Genomic DNA, 10,802 nt, shown 5'->3' on the forward strand with positions numbered 1-10,802 from the left:
TGTATGAGATAAACAAGAGTTTGGGTGCAAAACCGATTTATCATTAGGACAATTCCTCATTATGGAGAACTGTTCCTGTCCAAACCTCTAAGAAATTGTTGTTATTGCTACTTTTTATTACTGCCCTTTCTATTCAGGCCCTCTCCTACTCATATTCCAGTCTCTTATTCAAATCAATGCATGGTTGCTAGGGTAATTTGGACACTGGCAACCAGATTGCTGAAATTGCAAACTGGAGATCTGCTGAATATAAATGTAAATAACTCATAAAACATAAATTATAATAAACGAAAACCAATGGCAAATGGGCTGAGAATATTACTCTCTACATCATCCTAAAAGTTAACTCAAGGGTGAACAACCCTTTTAAGGATTAGACTTCACAGGCATTCTTTGTGCCATGATCACATTATACTCAGTGATGTACAGTATGTGGTCGGTATTTTTCAATATGAAGTAGGAATGGTATAAAGTTTGTTTCTGAAGAATTCTCCAGAATATCTGTGCTGTAGGTTTTGACTCTCCAGTGCTTGCGCCTGTGTCGTTTCTTCCAGTGCAGGGAGCTGTTTCAGCTTTATTTAAAGGGGTAGTTCACCTTTAAGTTAACTTTTAGCATGTTCTAGAATGCCCAGTTCTAAGCAGCTTTTCAATTAAACTTTTTCATAGTTTTTGAATTATTTTCTACTGACTCTTTTCAGCTTTCAAATGGGGGTCACTGACCCCATCTTATAAACAAATGCTCTGTAAGGTCACAAATGTATTGTTATTGCTACTTTCTATGCTGGTCCTCTCCCATTCATATTCTAGTCTTTTATTCAAATCAGTGCATCGGGTAAATTGGACCCTAGCGACCAAATAGCTGAAACTGGAAAACTGGAGAGTTGCTGAATAAAAAGCTAAATAACTCAAAAATCACAAATAGAAGAAAAAATGAAAACCAATTGCAAATTGTCTCAGAATATCAGCAGTGGCGTAACTACTCGCCGGCAGGCCCTGGTACAGGAAGGGCACCGGGCACCCCTGTCGGGCCCTCCTCTCTATGAATCTTGCACCAGAATGCTGCTGGCATGTGAACTGTAAAAATCATTGCGGCTCCATGGGCCCAATAGGGTGTGGGCCCGGGTGCAATCGCACTTTCTGCACCCCTGGTAGTTACACCACTCAATATCAGTCTCTACATCAGGGGTCTCCACCTTTTTCGGCCCAGGGACCAAAAAAGAGCCAATTTTTTTTCCAAGGACGGGGGTCGGAGGGGGTTTGGATGGAGGTCAGGAGGGGTCAGGGACGTTGTTGGAGGGGGTCGGAGGGGTCAGCGTCCAACTTGGGCACAGTACGTTCATTGTTCGGTGGCCCAGTTCAGGACAGTCAGCAGCCTGGTGGTTGGGGACCCCTGCTCTACGTCATACCAAACGTTAACTCAAGGGTGAACAACCCCTTAATGAAATGTAATGAGTCCATGCGGGAGCAGCGTTTAATGAGGCATCATTGGCTTGTGCCCATATCGCTGATGGAATGTTATCAGTGCCCCCAGAATTGGAAGCTCAAAGGGAAGTCAGCCCAGTTTATAATGAGCGCCTGAGCTGCGCCCGAGCGTTTCCCAAGCTGTTCATGCGATCTGTCTTTTCTGCAGATCCAGCGAGCGCAAAGGCTTCACACGGTTGGGGGTGACGATAATCCAAGGCGGTTGCTGGTTGATTACCCCTATGAAGTGGCGCGAGTTTGTCGCAGAGACTGCGCTAAGTAGCGTGCGATCCTAAAGAGAGAAGCAGCCGGCTTGGGCACGATGGAGTGGAACGGATCCTCGTTCGGATATTTCTCGCTTAAGAACAATAGTCTGTGGGGATCGTTGAGCTTGCCCAGCAGTGTCCTGTCTTCTGACACCATAGTCCTGCTGGTCATGTACTGTCTGTCCTTCCTGGCCGGCTTGGTGGGCAACATTATGGCTCTTAGGGTTTTGGGAGGTCGCAGAAGGAGAAGATGCCACTTACCCACAGTATCAGCCACACGGAATCTCCTTGTCAACTTGGCCGTGTGCGACATGATGGTGATCTGCGTCTGTATGCCAATCAACCTGGGGCACCAGCTGCACAGCGCTTGGGTCTTTGGCGCGTTTCTATGCCGAGCTGTGCCCTTTGTCCAGGCGGTGTCTGTCTCTGCCAGTGTCCTGACCTTGGCTGCCATTAGTCTGAACAGATACTACAGTGTCCATAGTCCTCTACAGGCAAGAACTTTCTTCACTTCCAAAAGAATATTGCTCATGATCTGCCTTGTGTGGATCTCTTCTTCCAGCCTGTGCTTCCCTCTCATCTTCATGAACAAGACCCAGACCCTGGTCCTGTCCCCGGGCAAACTGACCATTGTCCTCTGCACAGAAACCTGGCCAAGTGTCCATCACAAATTGTTCTACAACTTCTTGTTGTTCTGTGCGCTCTATGGCTTCCCCGTCTCCTTTAACCTCCTCATCTGTTTCCTGACGGGTCGCCGACTCTGGGGCGAAAACGACAAGGTCATCCACAACCACAACCGATCCCTGTCGGGCTCCAGGCTGAAAATCCGTAAGAAAATCGCCAAGATGGTGGTGGCTTTGGTTCTTCTGTTTACCTTGTCTTGGCTTCCTCTGTATGCAGTGGACATGTGGATAGACATTAACATGATGTATGTGCCATCTGGGGAGATCTTGGCAGACCCACAACACGAGTGGATTCTCCAGTTGAGACCTTTCGCTCAGTGGCTTGGTCTTACCAATTCCACATTGAACCCCTTGTGCTACTGCTTTGTTGGCAATCTGTACAGGTCAGCTAAGCGGTTTAAGAGCAGCTACAGAGAGAAACTCTCTTCCATTTTCAGCCTTTCTATGAGCCAAGCAAATGGGGAACCACAGACACCCACACTGTTACATTATAAAGCTGGCAAAGATAGAACCAATGCAATGTTAAGGGCTGAGAGAAATGGGGCCACCAAAACTGACACTTTTCTACAGTCTGGGACAGGGGTTCAGATCTAACCCCCATCGGTATCTCCTTATATTAACAGGGGACTTGAGTTCAGACTATCTAAACAAGGACCCACAGCAGGGGTGTAACTACAGAGGAAGCAGACCCTGTGGCTGCAGGGGGGCCCATGAGGTATAGGGGCCCCTAATTCATATACAATTTCAATAAATAGTTGTAAAACAAGTCAACCTCTAAACATATTGCTGTGGGGCCCAGTAATACCTAATTACTCCACTGTCCCACAGTCATGATTGGTCCATTGAAAAGTTGGAATTTTCTCTAAGATTATTATTGCCAAACTCTCTGCAGAACTTCAGCTGACACAGAACCTCTTGGGAAACTGCAGTCCTTATTGATATTTTGCAGTGTTGTTGAACAAAGTGACTGAGGCTCTTGTCTTATAGTGAGAGTTCCCCAATGGTAATGTTACTATGGTAATGGTACTAGACCCCTTTTTTATGTTCATACAATGGCAAACCCAAAAGCTGCTTTATTGAAAAATTGTGTTTCAAATAGGTGTCCTGCATTTAAAGGGGCCTCGTCACAATGCAACTGTAGCAGGTTGGAAAGACTGATAACATCATTATGTGTAACTGCTATTAGATATTTAGAAAGTGCAGTCTAAACTGCAGCCCTCCAGTTGTTGCTAAACTGCAAATCCCAACACCCTGTGTTGGGATTTGCAAGCCTTTGGCTTTTACTAAATGCTGAGACTTGTGGTTTAGCAGCAGTTGTCAGATGGGGGTCCCAGCTTTTCTGTTCATCCCCCCACCATTCCTTCTCCAAGTGTAGTCTATGGCAGCAGTAGGGATTGTTTGGGAAGGTATTCCGGCTGTGGGTTAAAGGGTACAACAAAGCAAGATGGACTGAAACTTAGGACTGTAGCTGATCTAACCTCATTAATAAATGTTTGTTTTGTTGTTGGTAAATCCCATTGAGTGCAATACATTTTTATACACCCTAACATTGACTTAGCTCTTTATATCTTTTATAAACACTTTCTCAGGATGACATTGGCTCACAGAGACACTGGGAAATATTCTGCCCTATTTCCCCTAATACTGGCGACAACCCCCCCCCGCTTTCCATTTCATTGCACGGTTGTCACCGATGTTGCTATCTGGTGCAGGATATTACTGACCAACAGCCAAATCCAGACTGGGATTAAATATAAGACATGGAATTTCATGTACACAGAGACCCAAACAGCCCCCCACCAGCCGAATAAATAGTGAAGATTGGCAGTCCAGGCTTGCTAACTGCTGAGGCTCTCAGACTCAGATCACAATATGGGATTGGGGAAGAAGGGGTGATTAAGAGTTTGGGTGGGAATCCTGGGTAGGGTTGCCACCTAAAAATTATGGTTAATCCCAATGTTATTAATAGGGGTAAAAAATATAAATATTTAGGAAGGCTGGTATTTTTTTCCAGAAAAGGTGGCAACCTTAATCCTGGGTGATGTGCAAAGTATTGTTGACTGATATACAAAGGGGCGCCATATGCAAGGAAGGAAGCAAGAGAGTGAAAGCCTTGGAAGTTAAATATGACAGTGAACAGTGAAGGTGCTGGAGGGGAACTAGAGGGGAAGTTGTTGAGAGTGTTGAGCTTGCCAGTAGTGCAGGCAGTAACGCTTATAGTGATGCAGGAAAATGGGATATCATGTGATATGATTGTGCATGAAGGAAGGTGTTGATAGGGCACCTGTCCCAAGTTGCATGATGGGTTGTTCAGCTTCAAACACCTAGTTGTTTCAGATAGCTCACCAGAAATGAAGCCCTTTTACAATTACTTTCTATTTGTGACCATTTGTCTTATATTAAAGTGTAAAGTTTCATTTTTCCTATGTCTTTCTGAAGCAGTTTGGGGGGGGGGGTGCAGACTCTGTAACTGTTCTAAATTGATACTCTTAGTTGATACATGTGTTATCTGTGGGATCTTTCAGGATCCCTGAGTTTCATTAAAGGCAGCTGTTAGAATTGATACAATAGTTACTAATATTACAAAGATGCTGCTGAGAAATATATCAACTAATAGAGCAATTGTAACAGTTCAGAATCTGCACCTGAATTACTGAGCTTATTTTAAAAAGACTTTATTTTTGGGGGACAATCGGAAAACAGCTGAACGGAAAAAATTTTTTAGAAGGTGAACAACCCCTTTACAGTAGAACTAAACGCTCAAGTTAAAAAAACCCTACCCTACATAGACCCCCCTCCCTACTCCGAATGCCCATAAATCTTTACTTTCCCCTTCGTGCAGATTCTGTCCAGCGGAGTTCACGGGCGCTATCTTCAGCAGCTTTGGTAATCTTCGGAATGAGATCAGTGCTTCGGCAATTTCTGTGAGTTTCGGCGCATGCACAGTTGCCCCGAAACAGAAAATTGCTCCAACTGCGCATGCGCCAATACGCCAGTCTCATTCCGAAGATTACCGAAGAGAAGAAGATGGCTGCTGTGAACTCCGCTGGACAGAATCTGCACAGAGGGGTAAGTAAAGACTTAGGGGCATTTGACCGGGGTAGCAGCTAGACTGGGGGGGGGTCTATATAGGGTGGTAAGGGTTTTTTAACTTTAGGATTTAGTTCTCCTTTACGTAATATAAGACTATTAGAATCCACCTCAGACCTTTGTGACCATTACAATGGTGACTTCTTGTAATTTTATAAAGGAAAGTAGGTCTCTATATTTACAGAGGTTGCAAAGATCACTGACATTCAACATATAACTAAATGCTGCAACAATCCTAGCGTACTCCATACAGTACATTTTATATATGGAAGCAGGAGTAACTGCAGTTTGTTATTGCTTTCACGTGGTCTGGATTAATATTATACAAAGTGGATCAGGAGTATACAGACTTCGTTAGAATTACTTAATCACATCAACAGAGTATATAGAGTAATGGAGCAAAATGAATAATGGTTGTTTTTAACTTCTACTTAGTTTGGAGTTAATATACAGTGGTGTGAAAAACTATTTGCCCCCTTCCTGATTTCTTATTCTTTTGCATGTTTGTCACACTTAAATGTTTCTGCTCATCAAAAACCGTTAACTATTAGTCAAAGATAACATAATTGAACACAAAATGCATTTTTTAAATGAAGGTTTACGTTATTAAGGGAGAAAAAAAACTCCAAATCTACATGGGCCTGTGTGAAAAAGTGATTGCCCCCCTTGTTAAAAAATAACTTAACTGTGGTTTATCACACCTGAGTTCAATTTCAAAGGTTATAAAGCCATTTCTAAAGCTTTGGGACTCCAGCGAACCACAGTGAGAGCCATTATCCACAAATGGCAAAAACATGGAACAGTGGTGAACCTTCCCAGGAGTGGCCGGCCGACCAAAATTACCCCAAGAGCGCAGAGACAACTCATCCGAGAGGCCACAAAAGACCCCAGGACAACATCTAAAGAACTGCAGGCCTCACTTGCCTCAATTAAGGTCAGTGTTCACGACTCCACCATAAGAAAGACACTGGGCAAAAACGGCCTGCATGGCAGATTTCCAAGGCACAAACCACTTTTAAGCAAAAAGAACATTAAGGCTCGTCTCAATTTTGCTAAAAAACATCTCAATGATTGCCAAGACTTTTGGGAAAATACCTTGTGGACCGACGAGACAAAAGTTGAACTTTTTGGAAGGTGCGCGTCCCATTACATCTGGCGTAAAAGTAACACAGCATTTCAGAAAAAGAACATCATACTAACAGTAAAAATATGGTGGTGGTAGTGTGATGGTCTGGGGTTGTTTTGCTGCTTCAGGACCTGGAAGACTTGCTGTGATAGATGGAACCATGAATTCTACTGTCTACCAAAAAATCCTGAAGGAGAATGTCCGGCCATCTGTTCGTCAACTCAAGCTGAAGCGATCTTGGGTGCTGCAGCAGGACAATGACCCAAAACACACCAGCAAATCCACCTCTGAATGGCTGAAGAAAAACAAAATGAAGACTTTGGAGTGGCCTAGTCAAAGTCCTGACCTGAATCCTATTGAGATGTTGTGGCATGACCTTAAAAAGGCGGTTCATGCTAGAAAACCCTCAAATAAAGCTGAATTACAACAATTCTGCAAAGATGAGTGGGCCAAAATTCCTCCAGAGTGCTGTAAAAGACTCGATGCAAGTTATCGCAAATGCTTGAATGCAGTTATTGCTGCTAAGGGTGGCCCAACCAGTTATTAGGTTCAGGGGGCATTTACTTTTTCACACAGGTTTGGATTTCTTTTCTCCCTAAATAAAAAAAACCCTCATTTAAAAACTGCATTTTGTGTTTACTTGTGTTATCTTTGACTAATAGTTAAATGTGTTTGATGATCAGAAACATTTTGTGTGACAAACATGCAAAAGAATAAGAAATCAGGAAGGGGGCAAATAGTTTTTCACACCACTGTATTTGGTATTAATTTTCAACATTTATGAATTTACTAACTCACATCACTATTTTATTAAGGTCACTTTCTATATATTCTTTATATATTTCTGTATATTTCTTGTAATTGTTATATTCTTAAGACGTTTAAGTACACTGTCATTTTTATTTCCCATAGTAATATGTTCAATGGTTTTATCAATTGTTAATATTAGTATTATCATCACATGCACTTTATCTTTAACACTGATTGACACTGATTTGTGAGCCTATTTAAATACTATAACATGTGATGCACACTTAACTCTGAGGAAGTGCCAAGTACAGAGGCACAAAATGCGTATGTTTCTTGCACACCCACTGTCAATTTGATGTCACGCTGTGTGTTCTAATAAAGCCGCATTGTTATTAATAGCGTCTCCAGTGGATGTGTCGGTCATCGATCAGTGCAGGCATTTATTTTGCAAGAGTAGGAGTAACACAAGAGCTCATTCAAAAGCGCATCACTATTTTTCTTCTATTGCTTTTAGAGCTTTTATATAATTTAATAGATAATATTAACATTATTACTTCCCTTTTTAAAGATGTCTACATCAACCTTTTTGTCTAAACCTAGCATTCCAACAAGCTGTTGCAGGAGAAGAAACTCAAATATGGCATTTGGACCAGTCTCTGGATCTATTTTGTATTTAGTTAATTTCAATAACTGTATTTTCTCAATTACCTTCCAACCCCTTCCTAAAGCTATCTAATGTATCAGCCAGTACAACTGATTCAGGGAAAGAATTCCACATCTTCACAGCTCTCACTGTAATAAAACCCTTCCAAATATTTAGACGGAACCTCCTTTCTTTTAATCGGAAAGGGTGACCTTGCATCAGCTAGTAGCTGACGCAGCTAGTAAATAAAGTATTAGAGAGATTATTATTCGATAATAAGTATGCGCCTCTTCTCCAGCATGAACAATCCCAGCCATAACTGAGAATTTTACGATATCATTAAAGGGGCAGTTCACCTTCAAATAAACTTTAAGTATAATGTAGAAAGTGATATTCTGAGACAATTTACAATTGTTTAATTTTGTTATTTTGAGTTTTTGAGTTAGCTTTTTATTCAGCAGCTCTCCAGTTTGCAGTTTCAGCTATCTGGTTGCTAGGGTCCTACAGAGCATTTGTTTTTTTTTTAGATGGGGTAAGTGATTACCCATTTGAAAGCTGGTAAGATTCAGAAGAATCAAGCCAATTAAATAAAAAACTATAAAAAAATAAATAATAAAGACCAATTGAAAAGAACTGGCCATTCTAAAACATACTAAAAATGCAGCATTTTTTACCCAGTATTCCAGTGCCATTCCAGGAAGAGTTGAGCCTGATGCATTAATACAATTACTCCGGCACTTTGATGCGAATCAGATAAAACTGTTGGATACAACTGCATTGAAAATTCTTGTTGGTGTCATTACCAGCAATCAGCGTGCAAGGAACATGCATGCTCTATACGTTGACGCAGCTGTGCGCTGAAAATAGACCCAGGCCACTTTGGGAACCCTGGAGCTACTGCCTGGTTTAGAGATGATGGTGTCTCCTGGGTCCTGCATCAATAGGTGCAATTTTGCTTAATTCAGTACAGGAGGCAGGTACGACTGAGTGCAACTACAATGAATTAAAGGAGAACTAAACCCTAAAAATGAATATGGCTAAAAATGACATATTTTATATACTGCACTTATTGCACCAGCCTAAAGTTTCAGCTTCTCAATCTAGGACTTCAAACTTGTCACAGTGGGTCACCATCTTGGAAAGTGTCTTCAACACTATCACGCTCAGTGGGCTCTGAGCAGCTGTTGAGAAGCAAAGCTTAGGGGTTGTCGCAAATTATCAAACAGAAAATGAGGTTGGCCTGTAATATAAGATGATGCTACAGGGCTGATTTTTAAATTCTGATGCTAATTGCAATGGCTTCTGAGCTGCCATGTAGTAATTATCTGTATTAATTACTTATCAGCCTTATAATACACAAAAGCCATATATATCTTGTAAATTATATCCTTATAAACGGTGAGTTCGGATGTCATCAGTTATAAACGGTGAGTTCTGATGTCATTTCTGTCACATGACTCCCTAAAACTTGTGTATTATAATAAATAAAGTACCCCCAGTTGCAAAATATGAGGATATTAGAAGTTACCTCGGAGTTCCATGACCTGTATAAAAACACTCGGCCTTCGGCCTCGTGCTTTTATATGGTCATGAAACTCCTCGGTAACTTATAATATCCTTATATTTTACAAAAGGGGGTACTTTATTCACTATATATTGTGACATTTATATTCTATGTGTACTGTAGTGATGTGCGGGCCGTCACGATACCCGCGGGTTGGGCGGGTTTAGGTCAACTTTGCACTGCTTCTCGCCACCTTCAAATGCCGGGAATCGACTTCCGGTTTTATAGTCTCGCGTCTGCTCTCTACGCCCCTTTTGTGACGTCATCGGTGGGGCACGTTGGCGCGGGTCTATAAAAGGACCCCGAAGCGTGGGTGGGCGCGGGTTGCAGCAGGGCGGGTACTAGTGTACTGTATATTGTGAGTGGGTCCCTAAGCTCAGTAAGTGACAGAAGATGTGCAGTGAATCAGCACATCTACTGGGGCATATTTGGAGGCACAGATCTTTACTGCTAAACATCATTTACATCCTACTTCTTTAGTTAAGCTTTACTTCTCCTTTAAATGAAGTACTTTTAATAAAATGGGATTATTTGCACCAACTGATTGCGGGGGGAAAATGCCCAACTGCACCTATACTAGTAGTTGTAAATCACCCCTTATTTGTTTCTGTGCACAAAGACTGGCAAAACCCATTATCACAAACAACCACATGTTGCTGACTCTTCTTCAAAATCGATGGAGAAATCAATGACGTGCTGCAGGGGTCTCTTGTATAATGTTGTATCATTTCCATACAGACTATTGCCACCTTATTATTCTTCATATGCCCGAGATATTTTCTTCTTTTACTTATCAAAAGTAGGAAACTAAACAAAAGCACAAGTGTCAACAAAGCACAAGTGTCATCACCAAAAAAAAAAACCCCTTGGATTCCATTTAAATGGGAGTCAATCTGAGCTATTGATTCGTCTGCCTCCGCACTGCATGAGATACACATAGATGAAACAGGCGTCTAATTCTGACAAGTCAAGCCCACCAGCGTAGCCACAGCAACGAGAACAACATCTAAAAATGTACAGAAAAGTCAGCATGTGGTCACAGTTTAGCAAGAAAACTCACAGGACCCCCCATAGCTTGTCATATTTAAAATAACCGGAAGGATGTTATTTTTACAAGCCTTGCAGATAAATCATTCACAGCAATTCCAAAGAGAACAGAAAATTCAATTTAAATAAATGTGAACACTGATTTGTCACGACATTGAAGACAGAAAGGAAA

The 10,802-nt window shown here is 41.8% G+C and overlaps 1 protein-coding gene across 1 annotated transcript; it reads left to right on the top strand.

The window, feature by feature from the left end:
- The first annotated feature begins 957 nt into the window (after nucleotides 1-957).
- Nucleotides 958-5,218, top strand: LOC108701002 (QRFP-like peptide receptor). Its single transcript, XM_018235115.2, has one exon. It carries the CDS (start codon nucleotides 1,784-1,786, stop codon nucleotides 3,002-3,004), a length of 1,221 nt encoding a protein of 406 aa, XP_018090604.1. The 5' UTR covers nucleotides 958-1,783; the 3' UTR covers nucleotides 3,005-5,218.
- Nucleotides 5,219-10,802: the final 5,584 nt, after the last annotated feature.

The sequence above is a fragment of the Xenopus laevis genome, chromosome 9_10L, assembly GCF_017654675.1.
Source record: "Xenopus laevis strain J_2021 chromosome 9_10L, Xenopus_laevis_v10.1, whole genome shotgun sequence".
NCBI lineage: Eukaryota > Metazoa > Chordata > Amphibia > Anura > Pipidae > Xenopus > Xenopus laevis.